The sequence below is a fragment of the Pseudonaja textilis genome, chromosome 18 (assembly GCF_049901715.1).
Source record: "Pseudonaja textilis isolate UNSWEBS1 chromosome 18, rPseTex1.2, whole genome shotgun sequence".
Classification (NCBI taxonomy): Eukaryota; Metazoa; Chordata; class Lepidosauria; order Squamata; family Elapidae; genus Pseudonaja; species Pseudonaja textilis.
The window spans coordinates 6,285,934-6,306,662 of NC_142007.1; the positions used below are offsets into that span (position 1 = coordinate 6,285,934).

General features: G+C 57.8%; 2 protein-coding genes across 3 annotated transcripts in view; one reads left to right on the plus strand and one right to left on the minus strand.

Annotated features, from left to right (window-relative positions):
• Positions 1 to 481: 481 nt before the first annotated feature.
• ZBTB17 (zinc finger and BTB domain containing 17) lies at positions 482 to 8,423 on the plus strand. 2 transcript variants are annotated; one of them, XM_026715891.2, is made up of 15 exons: positions 482 to 789; positions 1,235 to 1,441; positions 1,815 to 1,988; positions 2,946 to 3,116; positions 3,556 to 3,675; positions 4,008 to 4,282; positions 4,654 to 4,796; positions 4,967 to 5,267; positions 5,384 to 5,471; positions 5,593 to 5,709; positions 6,530 to 6,650; positions 6,770 to 6,900; positions 7,016 to 7,231; positions 7,520 to 7,609; positions 7,868 to 8,423. In XM_026715891.2, the coding sequence occupies exons 1-15, from the start codon at positions 783 to 785 to the stop codon at positions 8,128 to 8,130; spliced, it is 2,424 nt and encodes an 807-aa protein (XP_026571676.1). In that variant the 5' UTR covers positions 482 to 782; the 3' UTR covers positions 8,131 to 8,423. The 2 variants fall into 2 exon arrangements, with proteins under 2 accessions (XP_026571676.1, XP_026571677.1); XM_026715892.2 differs by having other exon boundaries at positions 697 to 937.
• Positions 8,424 to 8,918: 495 nt separating this feature from the next.
• Positions 8,919 to 20,729, minus strand: part of SPEN (spen family transcriptional repressor) — a 47,237-nt gene continuing 35,426 nt past the window's right edge. The window contains 6 exon segments of the mRNA XM_026715887.2: positions 8,919 to 9,918; positions 10,441 to 10,599; positions 11,135 to 11,329; positions 11,477 to 11,866; positions 12,333 to 14,590; positions 14,593 to 20,156. Coding sequence (XP_026571672.2) covers positions 9,787 to 9,918; positions 10,441 to 10,599; positions 11,135 to 11,329; positions 11,477 to 11,866; positions 12,333 to 14,590; positions 14,593 to 20,156 — 8,698 coding nt within the window. The 3' untranslated portion in view covers positions 8,919 to 9,786.

Sequence of the window (20,729 nt, forward strand, 5' to 3'; positions counted from 1 at the left end):
AGGCCCGGCCCAGCCCAGCCACCCTGCCCTGGAAGAGAGGCTCACCAAGACGCCTCTGAGGCGGCCTGAATAGAGACCACCGTCCTCTTCCTCTCCCCCCCACCTCGGATCCCCCCCAACTTCCACGCTTGAAGGGAGACAAGCCCCGCAGGGCCTCCCCCTGCCCCCCCCCCCCAAGGCTGCTGGCTCGGGGGGATAAAGGCGCCTCCCAGCCCACCTTGCAGGGCTGTTGTGGCTGCTGTTGCTGTGGGGAGGCCAGGAGGGGGAGGGACGCCATCCCAAGGGATGAGAAATGCAGCCCGTTGAAAAGAGGCAGCCGGGGGGAGCCCCCCGCCCCCCATCACACGCCGGGCAACACTGTTGACAGGATCCACACGGCTCTGTTGGCAAAACACGGGAGCCGCCCAGGAGCCGCCGCGCCCTCCGGCAGCTGCCGAGGCGGTTTCACTTTGGGGGTGGAGGGAGGGCGAGGCGGCCTCGGGGTCTCCGGGGGAGCCGAGGAGGCGGAGGGTTTCCCGGAGGCTTCAGGCCGAGCCGCGCTTTTGTTGTCATGGCGACGGGACCTGCGCAGCGGCTCGGCTCGAGGCGGGCCGCGAGGCTAGTGCGCCTGCGCGGGGAGGAAGGCGGGCGGGAGGAAACGAGTCTAGCCCGCGGCGCGCCGTAGAAAGAGGGCACCCTCCGTTCTAGCGCCGCTTCCGCCCGGGCGCAAAATGGCGGCGCCCTTTGTCTGTTCCGTGTCACCATGATCGCCGCCGCCGTCGGGATGATGTGACGCTCGTGGGATGGCAGGTGCGGGGCCGAGAGGGAGGGGAGCGCCCCCGGGCTCCCTCCGCCCGCCCAGCGCCGGGGTCGGGGCCTGAGAGCGGGGCCGCCCGTCCGCCGCCCGTCCGCAGGCGGAGATCGGGCGAAGAAGCCGCGGCGCGGACAGCTCCTCGGGGTGCGGGAAGGGTTGGGGCGCGACCGCGGTCTCCTTCCCGACGATCGCCGGGAAGGCAGGCAGGCAGGCAGGCAGGCCGGGCGGCGGAAACCTCGCGCGGGGATGCGGGAGGGGATGCGATGCAAGCCTTTCGCGCGGGCCCTTCCTTCCCCGCGACAAAACAGCCTTCCGGGGTAGCCCAGGCTAAGAGGCCGGCCGAGGGGCTCCGGGCTTGGCCTGATCGCTCGGTGGGGATGCGGCGGCGGCGGAGCAGCATCGGCGAGCCTCGCCGGACGCCCCTGATGCCTCTCTCCGCAGCCATGGACTTCCCGCAGCACAGCCACCAAGTCCTGGAGCAGCTGAACCAGCAGCGGCAGCTGGGCCTGCTGTGCGACTGCACCTTCGTGGTGGATGGCATCGACTTCAAGGCCCATAAGGCGGTGCTGGCGGCCTGCAGCGAATATTTCAGGATGCTCTTCGTGGACCAGAAGGACGTGGTGCACCTGGACATCAGCAATGCGGCAGGTAGGAGCTCCCTAACCAGGGCAGTCAGACTGGAGGCTGGCAGCCTTGAAGCCTCCCTGCTTATATACCCCACCCCAGCACCTTTCAGTGGGTGCAAAAGTCCCCCAGATATGAGATTTGGGAGTGTCCTGGTGCTGGGAGGGGAGATCGGAGTGAGGGGCCAGCTGGAGGAGATGGCCTGGGTGAGGAGCAGGATGCCAGCCTTGAGTTCTCCCCGATCCCTTCTCCTCCAGGCTTGCATGCTTACAGCAGCCTTCCTTAGAAGTGGGCCTGTGCTTTGGGAGCATCCTGAGGCTGGCAGGGGGATGGGGGGCGGGGGGAAATGGGGCAGTATGCTGCCAGCGCTCACCTGGCTGTTGGATGTCCCATGCAGGTCTGGAGCAAGTGCTGGAATTCATGTACACGGCCAAGCTGACCCTCAGCCCGGAGAACGTGGAGGACGTCATGGCCGTGGGCAGCTTCCTTCAGATGCAGGAGGTCGTCCACGCCTGCAGCACGCTGAGGGCCCTCTCGCCCCCAGTTGGCCTGGAGATCCCCACAGTGGCTGGTAGGGCGCTTTCCTGTCCTTGGGTTCGGTTCCCTTTCTTGCCCCCAGGACCACCCCAACCCCTGGGCCTGTCGGAGAGGAAGCCCGACCGTCTCCAGTCAGGCCCAGGAAACCTCTGCAGCGGAGCTGCTCTTTAGCAGGGGTTGAAGAGCTAACTTTTCTGGGGTGTTTGTGTGGAGGCTGTCCTACAAAGGGGACATTACTGATGCCAAACTGCCTGTCATAGCGGAAAGCTGATGGAAATGCTGGTGCTTCCCCGCATCATTTACTAACGTGCAGCCCCAACCAGTGGTGAATTAAGGCTCAGTGGTGCCCTAAGCACTGACAAATCTTGGTGCCCCCTTCCTTTGTACATACTGCACAGACGGAGCCATATTCTCAACTTTGTGGTGCCTTCTTTGAGCCTGGTGCTCTAAGCGCATGCTTAGTCTGCTTAACGGTTAATACACCACTGCCCCCAATTTCCTAGCTTGAGGCTGGGTCTTTTTTTGGGGGCGGGGGGGGGAGTAGGATTGATTTCACTCTCCTGGTCTCAAAGCACCATTGTGTTGGTTCTGTTGGAAGCGTGGCGGGGATGCAATGCGCCCAAGACTGTTCTGACCACTCTGGTTTTCTTAAAATGTACTGGAAATTGGGGGCCAATTATTAAGACGAGCAGCTACGTTGAGCCAGAAACGTTAGCTTTTATGATGAACGGGTAGGGCCATCCTAGACTGACCATCTGCTGATACCCACTTTCTGTAGGTGTAGCCGAAATGGGAAGGTTGGGCTCTTGCTGATCTTGAGTGGGGGAAAAATAATGGTCAGCTGGACCAGATCTTTGGACTGGTCTCCAACCTAGGGAGGTTGCCACCGGTTGTCGGGCTTTGCTGGGTTTCTGGCTGGAGAGGCCTCAATGGTCAGTCGCCTTCGCTTCCTCTCTCTCTCTCTCTCTCTCCCCCACCCCCCCAATCCCAGGGCAGGAGAAAACAACCAACAGCAGGCACAAAATGGAGTTGGAAGCCCCCAGGGAGCAGGAGGAGCAAACCTCCTCTGGCAGCCTCCAGCCAGCGGAAGTGGCCCATCCTGCAGAGGACCTGAAAGATGAGGCGACAGTGGCGGAAGGGAGCGAGGCTGGTCCAAGGCCAGGTAGAAGCACAGGGTCGCAGGGTTAATGGGGGAAAAGCGCTGGAGAAACGCAACCTTTTCTTCTTTATCTTCTTCCTGGTTTCTCCCAAATCTCAAGAGAACTTGAAAGTCTCAAATGATGTCTTGCTTCTTCTTTACCCGTGGCAAGTGGAAAATTATATCAGAGACAGTTCCACAGTAGTAACTCTGCCCCGACCGAGTTCCCCATCGCCCAGCTTGAGTGGGCAGTTCTGTTGCCATAAGGGGAAGCCCCTCTCCTTTGGCCATAACTTTTAAACACCTTTATTTCCCGTTTCCCTGCGAGCTAAACCTCTCCAACGCTTGGGTTTCCCTCTCTGCCCCTGAGAGCAACCTCCTCTTCTGGCCCCCTTCCTTCTCCCTGACTCCTCTGGCCTGCTGGCGCCTCCTAAAATGTTGCCAACTTGGTCCTTCTTTCCAGATGCAGGCACAGCGTTCCCCGCTGGGACCGAAGGACCGCCGGAGGAGCTGCAGTTCGGCCTCTCCCCGCACGAAGAGAGCAGACCTATCCCCACTTTCCCCTCTCAGGCCAGGGAGGCTGGTGAGCACCAAGGCAGGGATGGAAGGTTACTGAGAGAGAGAGAGAGAGAAATCCATCACGCTTAAGGTGCCCAAGGGAGGTGTGCAAAACGCAAATCTTGTGCCAAGCATCCGAAAGCACAGCTGCTGACAACCTTGGCAGGCAGCCCCTTGGTTGACTTACGTTCTGAGGGAGTTGTGGCGAACCCATCACATTCTGGCTGCTGCTTTTTCCTTTCTGGGGCTGGTCTTGGAGACCTTCTTAGCAGAGTAGAGGCTGTTAGTTCCCAAGTGGCCCTTAGGGCAGCAGGTTTTTACCTGCTGCCAGTTTTTCTCGTCTCCTTGCTCCTGCAGACCTTCCAATGCTGAAAGTCCCTGTGGAGATGGAGGTGGAGCTGGAAGGACGCGAAGAGGAGGAAGACCCGCCTTCTGAGGCGGAGGGCAACGGCAAGACGGCCGAGGAGCCCGAACCGACCCTGCTGACCAACGGCAGCGTCCCCGAGGACTTTGAGTCTGGAGGCACCGACTCTGGGCAGGAGAACGCGGGAGAGGCCAGGCTGCTGCGCTCGGGGACATACAGCGACAGGACAGAATCCAAAACGTACGGCTCCGTGACCCACAAGTGTGAGGTGAGCTTCAGGCCTGTGAACTGCCCCAGGAGGGCCGTTCCCAAAGCATCAGGCATCTGCGATCCTTGCTGTGGTGGGTGGGGAGCAAAGCCCCTCGGGTGGGAGCTGCGGGGCGAAAGTCGGTGAGAGCAGACGGCAGCGGCACCCTTGCCGCCAACAGCCGCCGGCCCAGCAAGAAAGGAGTGAGCCCAGCAGGTTGGAGGCCCTTTGCCTCCAAATGCAAGTGGAGGCACCTGGCCAGGTCTTCGCCTCTGCTGCCTGCTTTCCTTTCCAGACCAAACTCCCATTCTCCCTGGCCCCAAGTTAGGGTGGGCTGGGCAGCAGCGTGCTGGAGGCGAGGGTGGCCAAAGGTGTCTTCGCTTCCTCCAAAGGACTGTGGAAAGGCGTTCACCCACACGGGCAACTTCAAGCGCCACATCCGCATCCACACGGGAGAGAAGCCCTTTTCCTGCCGGGAATGTAGCAAGGCCTTTTCGGACCCCGCGGCCTGCAAAGCGCACGAGAAGACCCACAGGTGGGAGGGGCGACAGGGAAGGAGGGCGAGGGGAGGGCATCTCAAAGAGGGAGACCAGGGGCAGGAGGAGGCTCCAACTCTGGCACTGTCTCGGGGATGGCCGTCCGTAGGATCTCGGGGCGGTCGTGCTGCAAAGGCTGTCCGATGGCAGCGCCTCTTCCGCCTTGCAGCCCCCTCAAGCCCTACAGCTGCGAGGAGTGTGGCAAGAGTTACCGCCTTCTCAGCCTGCTGAACCTGCACAAGAAGCGCCACACAGGGGAGGCCAGGTACCGCTGCGAGGACTGTGGGAAGCTCTTCACCACCTCGGGCAACCTGAAGCGCCACCAGCTGGTGCACAGCGGGGAGAAGCCCTACCAGTGCGACTACTGCGGACGCTCCTTCTCGGACCCCACCTCCAAAATGCGGCACCTCGAGACGCACGACACCGACAAGGAGCACCAGTGCCCTCACTGCGAGAAGATGTTCAACCAGGTGAGGAGAAGGCAAGGGGCGCCACCTTCCCTGGTCTGGGGCAGTGCCGCGGAGTGGGGGCAAGGTGATACGGCCGCCTACCTCTCACCACCAGCTTCTCACCAACTGCCGGTTAGGTGGGGAACCTCAAAGCCCACTTGAAGATCCACATTGCGGATGGACCGCTGAAGTGCCGCGAGTGTGGGAAGCAGTTCACGACTTCAGGTACGAGGATGCTCAGACAAGGGCCAGCTGCCCGGGAGGCCTGAGCTCAAATGGGGCGGTGGCAGCAGTGGCTTCCCCGCCGTAGGCAACCTTGAGCGGCTTTGCCTTTCCTCCTCCGAAGGTAACCTGAAGCGGCATCTCCGCATCCACAGTGGAGAGAAACCGTACATCTGCGTGCACTGCCAGCGCCAGTTTGCCGACCCGGGGGCTCTCCAGCGGCACGTCCGCATCCACACAGGTAAGTCGGGGGCCTGGCAGTCTGGGCTGACTCCAGTTGCAGCGACGGCTGAGGCTGCGGAAGGGCCCTCTCTGCCACAGAGGCGCTGGGGCTTCAGGGCACGTGCCCCCGTTCCCACCCACCCCCAGCCCGGAAACCGCCCCCTTGAGCTATTCCTTCAGGACTTCAGTCTTGGCAGGAGGAGCTCCCCAATGGGACCCCACTTGTCTCTGGAGGGAGGCGGGTCAGGAAAAGCCAGGAGAGGCCTTGGTGCCTGGATGGCCGGTCTGCAGCCAAGACTAGTACTTAAGTCAAGGGATTTCTTCAGGATCCACAAAGGGTGTGTGTGTGTGTGTGTGTGGGTGTATATCTGTAGCCAGGTTGTTAAATGAATGCTTTACATTTTTGTGGTACAACATTGCTGAAAACAGACAAGAGCTTTGTTCTCTGGACCTGGCTCATCTCTGAGACATTCAGTAAAACAGGAAATAGGTTTGATTTTGGGGTTTGACAGATTTTTTTTATGTGTGTGTGTGTGTGTGTCATTTTGATCTTTGTTGCTTTGTGATGCTTTACTACTGAAAAACTCAACCAGCAAAAGTCCTCTGCCTGCATCCCAAATTATCTTACGGTTGTGAACTTTTCCCAAAATGCAGAAATCCACCACTTTTAAGCCTCCAAAACTGGCACAGATCTGTGTAGTGACAAAGCGTGCTTCCGCGTGGTGAGCGCTGGGTCCTTGTTGTGCCAGGCTGACCCACGACTCGCGGGAGTGAGAGGGCACCCGTGGCCCAAGAACAGGGGTTGCACTCTCTCTTCTCTCTCTCTCTCCCCCACGCAGGCGAGAAGCCCTGCCAGTGCATCATTTGTGGGAAAGCCTTCACCCAGGCCAGCTCTCTAATAGCCCACGTGCGCCAACACACGGGGGAGAAACCCTACGTGTGCGAACGTTGCGGCAAAAGGTGAGGGGGCTCTCTTGCAAGCTTGGCTTCTCCCCCCCCCCCATCCCTCTTGGATCTGCCCTGTCAGCTCTTACTTCCAGGGGATCTTGACTTGAAGATCCGGTGACCTTCCCTTGCAGATTTGTCCAGTCCAGCCAATTGGCCAATCACATCCGCCACCACGACAACATCCGCCCTCACAAGTGCAGCGTCTGCAGCAAAGCTTTCGTCAACGTGGGCGACCTGTCCAAGCACTTCATCATCCACACAGGTGAGTCGGGGAGGAGCCAGCCAGCCGCCCAGCAGCGTCAGGTGCGCACCTGGCCCCCTCCCAGCCCCTCCCTCATGACGCAGCCCCGTCTCCGTCCCTGCCCCCTTCCACGCAGGGGAAAAGCCATTCCTGTGCGACAAGTGCGGCCGCGGCTTCAACCGGGTGGATAATCTCCGCTCCCACGTCAAGACCGTCCACCAAGGCAAAGCCGGGATGAAGCTCCTGGAGCCCAGCGAAGGCGACGATCTCAACATCGTCACCGTGGCCTCGGAGGAGATGGTGACGCTGGCCACGGAAGCTCTAGCCGCCACGGCAGTCACCCAGCTCACCGGTGTGTAAAGGCAGCCCCTCCCTTTTTTTTTGCACTCATCTGGATGGCCTTGGCCTTTGCACCACATCCCTGCCCAAGGAAACATTCACGCCCAAACTGATCCGGCTTGTAGAAGGGGGAGGCAGGGGTGTGTGTGTGATTTGTATCCTGCCTCGCCCCACCACTTCCCAGATCAGGGGCTGAGCGGCTGTGTGTGTATGTTTGTGAGAGAGAGAGAGAGAGAGAGAGAGGAGCCAGCCCTGCCTTCTTACCTGGGAGCAATGCTGACTGGGACCTTCTCTCCTTTAGTTGTTCCCGTCGCAGCTCCTGTCACAGCGGACGAGACGGAAGCGCTCAAGGCCGAGATCACCAAGGCTGTGAAACAGGTCCAAGAAGCAGGTGCGTTGGCCGCTCTCCCTTTTGGGGGCCAGGCAGCCTCTCCCAAGCAAATTAAAACTGCCACGGGGGTGGGGGGCAGCACCCTATTAGGCAAAAGTCCACGGATCCGCTTCTGAAACAGAGAAGGCTTTTAGTCCTGGGGGGGTGGGAAGGAGAGGATGCTGGCTTCCTGGGTGGACCTTCCTGACGGAGGAAGGGGAAGTGAGGGGCGGATGAGGGGCTCCGAAACTAAATCCTGCCATGTGCCTACCGTTCTAGACCCCAACACCCAAATCCTCTACGCCTGCGATTCCTGCGGAGAGAAGTTCCTGGATGCCAACAGCCTGGCTCAGCACGTGCGCATTCACACAGCCCAAGCCCTGGTCATGTTTCAGGCGGACACGGACTTTTACCAACAGTACAATGCTACCACCGCTTGGCACGGCGAGCAGGTTATCCCGTCAGGAGAGCTACTCTTCCGGGCACGGGATGGCAGCGAAGCGTCGCCAGCCTTGCCAGAGGCCCCACCGGCTGGAGAGTGATGGCAGGCGCTGCCCCGCCAACAAGACTGATGCCCAAAGGAGGCAGCTTGGGGGTGGGGTGGGGGTGGAAGTGCTCCTTGTGCCCGGAGAGAGACTGCTCCAACCGGCCCGCAGCCTCCCATCGCCTGAACATTCTGGCATCGCTCCCAAACCGCTATTTAAAGCCACGAATGCTACATGGAAACTGATGTAAAAAAAAAAAAAATATTATTTCTGTATTGGAGAGACTACATCTGTGTTAATACCAAGAAGAAGAAGAAATAAAAAAAGGCTGTTATTTTCTATGTTTAAAAGGGAAACTTGCTTTGGCCGGGTTCCGTTTTCTCCAGCCAAGGCTTTTCCTAGCTTTGCTTCTTCAGTCGAGTCTCCCAGAAGAACGCAGGAGGCTTTTGTTCCGTCAACCAGATCCTGAAAACCAGCCGAAAAGGCTCCTGGCGGCCTCGGGAGGACGAAGTCACGGCTGCTTCTTCATAGGGAGAAAGAGGTGAACGGCGCCTTACCGAAAGCAGCCTTAGACACCCCAATTTCCTGCAGAGAACGGTTAACACCAGGGTGTTTTGTCTTTTTTAATAAAAGTCTGTATTCCAATGGACACACAAAACAAAACTGCGCTGAGAAAACAGTTCCATAAATTAAGTCTTAGGAGTAGAAGGACCAGAGAGAAGGCAGATTAAAAAGTCTGTACAGTGGGTGAAACCTTCCATGGGCGGAGCGGAGGCCGGGAGGGTGGGGGAGAGGCCCAGGACTAAATGAAGCGCACTTACAAATGAGTGACAAATACAAAGTCGGAGTATGAAAATAAGATTTTCTTTTGAAAACACATCTTTTTTTTTTTGGCACAGATTAAAAAAAAAAGTATGTTGTGGGGATCAGATTCCTTTTAGAGTTTTTTTTTTTTAAATATTTTATAGAATATAATTATATATTTTATAATTATATTTTATAAAATATTATATATATCTCTCTATATATATATTTATATATACACACACCCACGGAGTCCTGCATAATACCACCAAGAAGGGAAAACAGCTCTCCTTTTTAGGCTTGGTTTTGCTTTTCAGTGTAAACTGTACATCCAGGAGGAAGGAGGAAAACCGCAGGGATGAGGGACGGGAAAGGCAGCAGAAAGTAAGGGTTGGGGTGGGGTGGGGTTTTTTTTCCCGGAGAGCGTGAAATGCTCCTTGACCCACAGACTGGAGCGGAAGGTCCTGCAGTCCAGAGTCCGCGCCACCAGCTGCTGTGTGTGTATTGAGACATCATCCATCTAGCATACCACAACAACTCTTCAACTGTGCAAAGGGTCCAAAGTCGCAAATTTAGTGCAAAGGCAGTTCTGGTTCCTCCTCTTCCTCTTTTTTTTTTTTTTCCTCGTAGTTAGCGGTCAAAAAAAACCCAAGCAGGCCCAGGAGGAGACCACCACCTGGGCTCAGCCTGCCTCCGGGGTGCCTCCAAGGTCCACCTTCATCGAAGCCCATCTGTAAACATTCCAGGCCGTGGGAACCACACCCCCGACTTCCGCCTGCCTGCCACGAGGGTTCGACGGAGGCCCGGCAGGATGGGAGGATCCGGTCCCTTCTTCCTTTGTTCACTTTCTCTCTCTCCTCCTGCCGCAGGGGCCAAGGGAGGGCAACTGTCCGTTTCCCGCTGAGCCGTTCAAACCGCCGCAATGACAATCATCAGGTGGGGAGAGATGTTGGAGATACTGGCCAGGAGGTCCGGGGCCAGGCGGGAGAGGTGGCTCTCGGAGAAGTCACACGGCGGGAAGATCTGGAGAACGTAAGCAGGCTGGAAGAGAGAGAACCGGAGACGAAACTGTCAAAACTCCCCGAAGCCTGGACGTAGCCCCTGGAAAGAGCACCCCGGGAGGGAGGAAGCAAGCACCAGAGGCGCCGCTGACTGTGTGCTCTAGCAGGACACCGAGGGCCGTCGTGGGCCACCGTCCTGGCCAAGGAATCCCACTGCATGAAGTGACTCTTTCCCAGCGGGCAGTTCAGCTCCACTGCCTCCTGGTGGGCACCTGCTCGCCCAGCTGAGTTCTGGGAATCCCCGTCTTTTGAGAAGGCGCCTTATGGCGGCTGGCTCAGAGAAAAAGCCGAGAACTGGAGCTCCCCAAAAGATCTGCCGCCATCCTGGACGAACCACGTCTGGCTCCGTTCGGCCATGTTTCAAGGAACCGTCTTCCGCTTCGCCCGTCCCTTTCCCGGGATGCCCTAGCAGGCCAGGGTCACCCTTCTCTTTCCCTTTGATGCGGGAGCCGAAGGAAAGGGTGTCGTCTTCCCACCCACCCACTTTTCCTCCTCTCCCTACCTGGTTGGAGCCGGGGTTGGGAACATTGATGATGCCGGCGGCTTGCTTGGCCTGAAGGTAGCTAATAAAGGCTGCCTTGAGCGACTCGGTCTGGTTCACCACGTCCTCTTGGTCTCGGCCACAAGGCAGAGCCAGCAGCAGGCAGTAGTCGCTTTCCACCTGAAAGACACCACGCAGGCCCAGGGCCACTGAGGATCACGTCCCTCGGGGCACCCCCGGAAACCCCCTCAAGACGACCAGAATCCGAGAACCATTCTGACCCCAAAACGAGCAACCTCAGGACGGTCAGGGAAAGAGGCGTTTCGTTTTCCTATCGCTGTCCCTTTTTGAGCCAGGGACACATGCCCTGCCACCCTGACTGATCTTGTAAACCCAGGGGAAACCAAGTCTGAGGCTAAGAGCATGAAAGCTGAACTTCCTCCAGTGTTTCCAGCTTTCGTTAGAGAGTCCCACGTCTCCAGGTGGAGGCTCTGAACTCTCCTGATATCCACCCAGGTGGACGTGGTCATGGTAGAGCGACAAGCTTCTTAGGGGGCGGTTTTCGCGCCCTCCTTTCAGAAAGTACAGGGCTGGGCACATATTCCTTCCACCCAAACCCGCCCAGCGTTAACCACTGGCCTAGAAAAGTGCCTAAAGACTTGGCCAAACAGAGAGAGCATGAAGGCAGGCTTCAGCCCCGGGGCTCGATTCTTACCATCATCCGGCGGGTCACCCCTTCCAGCTGCGGGGCTTCTAGCCTCATCCGCTGGGCGATCCTCAAGGGAGGGCCGCCCTCCGGGGCTGGCAAGGAGCGGTGTGCCAGGACGTTGTTCCCGGAAACAAAGTGCAGCTGAACAGCTGCGGTGTCGTTCTTCAAGGCCAGCAGCCCCTGCCACACAATGGGGTACTTCTGCCAAGCCAAGGAAGAGCACAGGAAGGTTAATCCCCCCGTCGTTGAGCTGAAAAAGGCCACTCTCATCCCCCCCACTGATTCTCCCCACAAAACTCTTTGGGATGGAGTCCCTCCCCGCTTCCAGAGATGGATGGCAAGGCTCACCGTCAGCAGCTGGACCATGTCCACTGGTCTTTGGGCAACTGGGTGACCAGCGGAGTCCTGCTTCAAGGCCGACTGCGATTCGGACCGGGCTAAATTCAGTCCCGGAGTTGCCCCGGGCCCAGCCGTGGTTGGAAAAAGGGCCAGCTTCGGAAGTTGAGCCTGATGGGAAGAGGGGAGCTCCTGCTTCACGGATGTGGCGACGGGAGAAGGGTAGGAGGAGGTCTGGCTCGGGAGCAAGTGGGGCTCCATCTGCTGGACGTGCCTATTGACCACTGGATGGAGGGAAGGGTCTGGCCCCGTGGCCTGGGCTCCTTTAGGCTCTTGGGAGATCTGAGGAGTTTTGCTGTGAGCTGGCTGGTTGGGGTGAGAATGTTCCCCTTCAGGCAGACCCTGGGAGACAGGAGCAAAAGGAGTTGCGTTAGACAGGAGACCCCCCATGCACAGGCTGGCCCTTCCAGCTCTTCGGCAGGACCAGACTCAAGGCGACCTTACTCCCCCCCTTAACCAGAAGCCCAAGGTCCACCCGCCAAGTCCCCAAGGCAGCTCCCTGTCCACTCCTCCCTTCGGCCCAGGCTAAGCTGGGGGTGGCCTCTTAGGGATGCCCTAGGCAAGGGACACCTGGTCCTTCTTGGAGCAACTTGTGCACAAGGACTGAACAGGAAGCCAACCCGCTCACTCTAGCTGCTCTTGGGGTGTGTGTGTGTGCTTGCCTTACGCTTGAACTGTGAGCTGCGGCCCCGTGAGCTGCAGCGACTATCCTGGGACAGCAGGGTCTTGCTTTGGCCATCGACCGAGGGCAACCCTTCCTACCCACGAGGGCCTTGGACTGAAGCAGAAACTCCGCCCCTGGGCTTACCTGGGAGGGGGTCATGCTCCGGGAAGGAAGCCCGATCGGTGATCCCCCAGAAAACGGAGGGTGGCCAAGCTGAGCTGCTGGGTGGTAGCTTCGCATGTCCCCGTACACCGGCCGATAATCGTGGAAGGTGGTCCCGCTGGGGTGCATCATCTGCACCCCGTGAGGCACGACCACCGGCTGGCTCAAGGTCAGTCCCGGGAGCTGGCCACTGAGGAGGCGGGATTCGCTGTGGGGTGAGTGGGCCATCTTGACTTCGGAGGCCTTGGGCGTCTCTTTGCCTGCCTTGGTGGACGGAGGCGTTTTCACGGACCTTCCTTCTGGCGTCCTGGACTGCCGAGGCTCCGGGTGATGCTCGCTGCCCACTCCGGCCATGTGCGGGTGCATCATGACTCTCACATCGCGAGGAACGTTGTACTGGTCGAGCCGGATGCCCGCTGGATGCACACGGTAGTCCGGCTGCATGACCAGCACGTCAGACTGCACGGGGGCTGAGCCCCGGCACGCCGGGTGGTGGTAGTGCATCTCTTCCTCGGAAGCGTGCTGGGAAGACAGAGGCGGCATGACCATCTCCCTGATGGGGGCCGGCTGGGGAGTGCTGGAGCGCTGCGGCTGCAGAGGGGCCCTGGGCGAGTGCAGGGCCTCAGGGCGGAGGCTGTAGGAAAGGCCAGGCAGCGGAGGGGTGTTCATGCGCACTTCGCCCTGGGAGAGGTGCCCCAGGGACACCGTCTGAGTCACGCTGTGCGGGGGCATGATGACGGACTGCTCTGGGTGCATGCTGGAGATGTACTGGGGCATGGGGATCCCTGGACAAGGGGAGCCTTGAAGGCCCAGCATGGAGCTGTTCCCTGACAACGCTGGAGAAGCAGGGCCCCCGGGGTGACAAGCTCTCGGGAAGGGAGATGGTGAGTGGCCGCTGGTGCGGGGGGAGAGTGGCTCCTGCTTGGCCACCCCCAAGTGAGACACGGCTCTGTCGGCAGGACCTCCCGGCCCGCTGCTCACATGGTTGGCTTCAGGGTACAACTTGCCAGACAAGGAAGGATGGTGAGGACCCACCCCGGGGCTCAGGTTGGAGGGCTGAAGGGGTTTGCTCTCCCCCTTCAGAGACGTAGGATCCGGAAGCTTCTTGGTGGAAGAGGCGATGGCTTGAGAGAGGACCATCTGGTTATGCACCAGGATGGAGGGAGTGTTGGCCGACTGAGAGGAAAGCACTTTCACCGGGCAGGACTGAGCAGCAGCTGCCTGGACAGAGTCTGACTTTTCCGAGCTGCTGCTGCGCTCTGTCTTGACGGAGGGAAGCACAGGGGAAGGGTTGTACGGTTGGCCCCCCAGGACCAAGGTTGGGGTAGAGGAGCTCCCGTACCCCACAGGTGCCGGGGAGCCCTTTGGCATCGACTGAGAGGGAACGAGGGACTCCTGCTTAATCTGAGACTTGGACACAGACTGCTGAAATTCAATGTCCACCGCACTGGCCGGGGGAATCTGGCTAATTTTTGCAATGATCCTCTGGGAGCCTTCCGTCTTCTGTCCCGAGTAGCTCAGGAGCACCACCCCTTCGGAAGTGTTGACGCGAAGGCCTGGGCTGGAGCCCGTTTCCACCGGCCGGTCCTCAATCACAGCCATGGAGCCCGGGTGGAACCTGCTGTTGTCGTTGGGACTGGGCCTCTGCTTGTATTTGGGGGAAACGGCGGTGACCAGGCACGTCTGGGGCTGGGAGGCCTGTTTCACCAGGGTGATCCTGGGAGTCTCCTCAAGGTCAATGCTGTGGGGCATCCTGCTGATCACGGAAGTCGCCTTGGGGGTCAGGACAGCAACCGTCTTCTCTTTCTCAGCCAAAATGGGCGCCTCTGCAACCGGCAGTTCCAAGTTGTTTGCAGTAGGAACGGGGGACTTCTCTCCGAGTCCCGGCCTGGAAACGTCTGCCGGAGGGCGAGGGGGCGTTTCCTCCACACGAGGGGCGCTCACGGGTTCAACTATAGCTGTGGTGACATGCGTGGAGGCGCCCACACCGGTGGCAGGCACGTACTTGGGCTCCATCAGGATCTTGCGCAAAGTGCTGGAGTTGGGGTCTATGTCCGATGCTTTCGTGTCAGGGGGAAGAGCTGGCGGTGGGGTGGAGCGGGACCGAGCCTCTTCGTGCTTCACAATCCACTCGGTCACCTTGGTGGTGCTGGGATGCAGAGGGACCACGCCAGCCTGGACCACGGGGGGAAGCTTCACTGCTGACGCAGCGGGAACTGTGGGCAAAGGTGCACTCGGGGGCCATCCGGAGGGGGCGGAAGGCTTTCGGCTGCCGGCTTCAGTCGGAATCTGCCCTGACTTCCCTCGTCCACGGGAACCGAGGGGAGCAACCCATCTGAGGGACTGGGCCCCCTCTCAGTAAGGGGGTCCTGCGAAGCTGCCTCTGGGGATCCAGCCACGCTTGCCTGAGGAATTACCAGGCGGGAGGGGGCTGCCGGTGGGAAGGCTTTTCCCTGGCTGTCATCTGACATGGCCCCTTCGGGGGTCCCCGTTGCTTCTGGGACACTGGGGGATTTGCTCTGGGCTCTTTCAGGCTCAAGCGTCCTAAATTCCGCCAGTTCTTTCTTGCTGGTGCTCCGCTTGCGCCTGAGCCGTGTGGACTTCTGGCGTCCGCGCTCCTTCCGAGAGCCTTCCGCCTCCTGGGAGGTTTCTGCCTCCTGAGCAGAATTGGAGGATTCACTTAGGCTGACTTCCGCTTCTTTGCTTTCCGTCCCTGCAGCTGAGCCTGGGCCCGCCGTTTCTCCCGAGGCAGCTTCTGCTTCTAAGATATTGCTGACTGCCTGGTCTGTCTCGGGCTCCATGTCCTCTCGGGCAGAAGGCAACACCAAGGGTTCGCTGGGCAGGTCTGCCTCGGGCTCAGGAGGGTATGTCGGTGGAGCGGCAAAGCCTTCTCCCTCGGCACCGATGTCATTGATGATGGACCCTATGGCAGCCGCCAGCTCCGTTTCACTGGCCTGGTGGGCGGGCTTATCACCTTCTTCCTCCTGGCGAACTTCAGACACCTCAGCCGCCTGTTGTTCCTTGTAGGCCGCAATCGCCGGGCCTTCCGTCAGCTTGGCGATGTTCTGCACGGCCTGCTCAAGTTCAATCTGCTTGGCCAGTTGGTCAGCCTCGGGAGGCTGGGCCGATTCACCGGCGGCTTCTTTCCCAGTGTCCTGGAGAGGGTCTTCGGCCTCGTTTTTGGGGAGCTGTGGAGAGAGTTTGTCTTCTTTTAGGGGGCTTTTGCTTTTGGCTGGGAAGGGGGGCAAGAGCTCCCCTTCCTCCTCGCTGGGCCGTAGCGCCCCTTTCACTTCATCCACGTTAAGACGGATCTCGATGTTTTTTAGGCTTTTAATCAGAGATGCTTTATCGACAGCCTTGATGCTCCTGGACCGTCCCCTTTTGGCCTTGGTAGCTTTATCTGGAATAAATTTCCTTTCAACAATTTCAACAGGGCAGCCTTCGGAGGTATTTTTAGACATCTCCACTTCCTTCCGCTCTCGCTTTGGCTCTTGTGGGATCGTCTCCTTCTCTGCCTTGAGCTTGCCACAGTTCTCGCTGATGTGCGGCCCTTGGCCGGGGGGATCAAGGGACTCCTCGGGCTCCGGGGACGCCTCTACCTTAGGCTCGTTCTTCCCCTTTTTAGCCACCAGCGTCTGGCTGTGGAGCAGTTTCTGCGATCTGGGTGAGCGCCACCCCTCCACTGGCTTCGGGATGTCTACTGTCTCTTTCCCTTCGACTTCTTCTGCCTCCTGTGACTGCGCTGGTTCAACCTTGACAGGAGACACTTCTTCCTCAGGTTTGCGCCTTGCCTTGGGCGGGCGGCCTCTTCTGGGGGGAGTGGGAATAGTTGTCGGGTCTGGGGGTTCTCGTTCAATCCTTTTCCTGGTTGGCCTGGTGACTTCCACGGCTTCTTTGATCGACGATGGCAGGTCATGATCTCCCATGGTTGCATAAACAGACCTCACATTTCTGCGCCTGGTTCGGCCCACTGGCAAACTGGGCTCCGGGTTTTCTGGTTCTGCCACCACCGCAGCACTTGGAGACTTAGTGGCGTTCCTTGAGCCCTTCTCCGTTTCCACCTTCAGTTCCAGCAGCTTCACAGTTTCCCCCCGGGGGGAGCCGGAACGTTTCAGCTTCTCTCGATCGATTCTTTCACTCTTCCTTGTGGCCGGTTTCTCTGCCACACTGGCCACTATAGACTGAACAGGGGTTTTCGAACGTCTGTTTTTATACAACTTTTTGTCTTTCGCTACCACGGGGGGCTCGGCTTCCATCTCTGTATCCGAAACGGTAGGCAGGACCTCAGCCAGGGCTTCCGCTTTCTGGCCTGCTCCAGACTCCACGATAATGGCTGGGGGGGAAAGGTCTTCTTTAGGTTCGGGCAGCACCTCAGTTTTAGTTGCCAATTTGTGTGGCAGTGAGCCCAGTTCAGCTTCTGGGTCTGTCCCGAGGGGCGCTTGGGAGAAGGAAGAGCCGGGGGTGGGCGGTTTAGTGTCCAAACAGGAATGGTTTTCGAGGGCTCTGGAGTCTTCCTCAGGAGCTGCCACGGAAAGGGCACTGTCTTTGCTGTGATCCACCAAGGGAGGGACTTCGAGGTACTCAAGAGAGTCAATTTTAACAGGCAGAAGCTCCTCCGGAAGGGCCTTGAACCCTTCAGGGAGCACCGCAGGCCCAGGCTCTAGAGACTTTTCCGCCCTCAAAGGAAGAGGCCCCTCCACAAGGGGCTTCTCACTCCCGGCTTTCTCTGGACAAAGAGGCAGGGGTTCGGGGGGAATGTGGGAAACTGGCGAGGGTCCCACACGAATGGGCGATTTATGCTCTGGCTCGTGATGCTCAGACCCGGCTTCAGGAGTCTTGGGCCTGTTTTCCTTGTCTTCCTGTTTTTCGGCTTCTTTGGGCTTCTGGTCTTTTTCCTTTTCCTTCTGCTGCATTCGGGTGAGCTCCATGAACCTGCTGTGGAAGAGAACCACGGGTTCCGGCATGAAGTCTGAGATGCTGTTGGTCCCATCCAGAGATGCTTGTCTGCTATACAATCTGCCCGAAAGGAAGTCAAGCTCTTCGTCTCTCTTTTCTAAGTGCTGCAGGCGCTTAGAATCCTGTTCAAAAATTGAGCTGTGCAAAAAACGGGAAGCAAAGAGCTCCTGCCTTTCCTGTTCTTCTTCTTTGTGATCCTCCTTCTTATCATCCAACTTCCCTTCTGAGTCTGGTCTGATTTTTTTCTTTTTCATATACCATGAAGGGATCGGCCTCGGCGCAGAGTCCACTTTCTCTTTATCCTTATTGTTTCTAAAACTAGCAAATCTTGAATCCCAGTCGAGGAAAGACCAATTTTCCTCTCTTGACGAAGAGAGGGACTTGGCTCTCTCGAGCAAGGCTTTTGTATCTGGTGTGATTGTCTTGTCCAAAGCGAAAGAGTAAAATTTATTCCTCTCTAAGGAAGTCGGCAACCGCTCCTCTCGGTCACGTAGTTTCTCTTCCCTGTCTCGTAATAAAAAAGACAACCTGGAGCCCTCCAGGAAAGAAGACGGCCTAGGAGAGTGGGGCTTCGACTCGGCCTCTTCCTCTGAGTCGGAGGGCACCTCCCCTGGTTCCAGATCCCGGATGGATCGCTTTCGGATACTGTCCCGTTTGACGATGCTACTTGGGAAGCTAATCTCCACCCGCCCGGGTTCTTGCTTCACGTGAGAGTCCCACCGGGTTGATTCGTCCTCTGAAGTCAAAGCGGAGAGCTTCAGTTTAGCAATCTCGACCATCTGCTCCCTCCTGCTAGAGTCATAAGGGTTAAATTTCAAGGCATCTTCCGTCATGGACACATTCGAATACGGAGGCCCCTTTTCTTCCATTCTAGGGGATTCTTTAGCGTCTTTGAAAGGAATCAGCCTTGGGGAATCCAACACTTCCTCCTCCTCGTGGAACGGGAAAGGTCTCAGGCCAGGAGAAATGGCAGTTCTCTCAGAGTCTTCACTCACCTGGCGGGAGCTGCGGTAGTTTCTCTCCCTCTTGGTGCTGATCTCAAACTCAAAGGCCTCGCAGGATTTCTTCCGCTTGCTTGGAGGGGAGTCATCTGTCACATCTTGTGGGGGCTTCCCCACTTCATGCACCAGACTGCGTCGCTCAAAGTCATCCAGGTCCCTTTTGGGACTGCCAAACTTCTCGTGTTTGGCAGACTCCATTTCCATTTGCTGCTTTAGCCGCCGGCTTAGCTCCATTTGCTTTCGGTAGCTCTGGGTGTGATCGATGTCAATGGGAATTTTCTCTTCGACGTCTGAGGAATGAGGCTTTTCCTGGGCCCCTTTACGGTCACACGCTTCTTCGGGAAGACTGCAGTAGTTTCTCCAAATCTCATCCCTCTCCGCTCCCTGGTCATCTAAAAGCTGTGCATGTTTGTGGTGCAGTTTTATGGAATTTATCTTTTTGGAGGAGATCTCAAGGGCCTCAGCTGCCTCCCCCAGCCTAACCTGGAGCTCTAGAACAGGCCGGGAAGCAAGGCCTACTGAAAGGCTGGCGGGCTCTGTAGTGTCTTTGGGACTGGCCATGCTAATAAGTCTTTCCAGCTTGATTTTCCTAGTTTCCCTTTTAATGGCCTCTTTTCTCAGGGGCTTCCTTTCGGTTTCCACCACATCAATCTGCTTCTTCAAAAAGACCCGGCCTTCCTCCTCCTCCTGAATGCTTCTTTTGATTTCCATTTTTTGCTTGTCAGATTTTAGGTTTGCCTCAGCAAAACGTCTTTTGCGAGCCTCCAGCTTTTCTAGGTCCACCGGATAGGCCACTTCACTGGATGGATCTGCCTTCAGGTGCTTCTTAGGCTTCAGCTTCCCATCTTTGTCCACCACCTCAATATGGCTGGCCAGGGCCTTCTCTTTGGGCACTTTGGTTCTGATGGAGTCGAGCTTCAGCGGGTCCGACTTGGTCTGATCCCCCTGGGAAATCTGCATTTTCTGATCAGGCAAGAGGGCCTTGATGGGCTCGCTCTCCAGCTTCCCTCTTACTTTCTCCAGCTGAAGCTGGTCGAGGACCTTCCCTTCCTTTTCTCTCACTCGGGTCAGTACCACGCACGGCATGAGATCCAGGCGGTTCTTAGCAGCCCCCTCCCTCTCGGCTCTTTCCCGGCTCTGCTTGCTGCTGCCTTTCGGTTTCTCGGGGCTGGGCTCCCTTTCGTTTTCCGGGTCGGTTTCCGAAGACGGAGAGCTGGGAGAATGCACTTTGGCCTTGCGCTTCTGCTTCTCCGTCTTCTCTTTTTCAAGCTTCTCCGTCTTCTCTTTCCTCCCCAGGCGCTTGTCTTTCTCCGGCCGCTCTTGTTCAAAAGCACGCTCTTTTTCGGGTTTTTCGTTTTTGGCGTATCGCTCGAGGCGTCCTTTGTCCAGTTTGTCATAGCGGGGCGGAGAAAGGGAGCTGCAGCTGCCACTGTGCTCAGAAGAGCGACTGTAGATCCGCCTCTCGGAGTCGCTCTGCAGCCGCTCTGACTGCGAGGGTGAGGCGCTGGGGCTCTGGGGCCGCCGGGAATGAGCGGGGCTTTGGCTCCTTTCCAAGGGCCTCCTTTCGTGCTCTCGGTCGGAGTCAAACCGCTTGCGCTCACGCTGACGGTAGCTGTACTCCCTGATGTCTTGCTCGTAAGGGTCTCCCCTGTAGTCTCGGTATTCCCGGGGGTCGTCGTAATACCGTGGGTCATAATAGTCTCCTTGGTAAGGCTCCCAATCGGCGTAAAAGTCCCTGCCTCGAGCCGGATATTCCCTCCGAGGGTCTTCTGGATACGTCCCCGGTGTCCGGACAGCCTCGTAATAGGTACGATCCGCAGCATAGTCATAGGAGCCTCTCCTTTCATCCCTGCCAAAGCCAGGAAGGGGGGGAAAAAAGGGTTAGTTGAAACTTCACAGGATGTCATGTGCAAATTGACTGTGGTTCGCATAGATTCAAAAGAAGGCAGCTTAAAAGAGAGCAAGGTTTTAAAGAAGAGCTCATCCCATTCTTGAACTGAAGCCAGGGATGAAGAGTCCCCCAATCCAAAGTTGCCTTCAGAAGTTGTTAAGTATTTCATCACTGGAGGTTTTTAAGGAAAGACTGTACAACCACGTGTCTGAAACGGCGTAGTGTCTCCTGCTTGAGCAGGAGGTTAGACTAGAAGACCTCCAAGGTCCCGTCTCTATCCATCTCTATTCTGATTTTGATGAATAAAATTGTCAGTCTCCCCTGCCAACTCCCCCCCACCCCCCGAAATTAAATACAATATGGCAGGGGTGGGAGATTAATGCTATATACCCATGGCAAACCTATGGCACGCGTGAGCCATTGGTACGGGCACGCAAGCCCCAGGCAAACCTATCTGTAATACACATGCGCACGCCTCCCAGCTGATTTTCAGCCTGTTTGAGGCCGTTTTCGCCCCCCACCCCGGAGGCT

Coding starts and splice junctions, on each gene's coding strand:
- ZBTB17 (XM_026715891.2), top strand. Junction 5,710..6,529: donor GCACGTCCGCATCCACACAG/GTAAGTCGGGGG, acceptor TCCCCCACGCAG/GCGAGAAGCCCTGCCAGTGC. Junction 6,901..7,015: donor GCACTTCATCATCCACACAG/GTGAGTCGGGGA, acceptor CCTTCCACGCAG/GGGAAAAGCCATTCCTGTGC.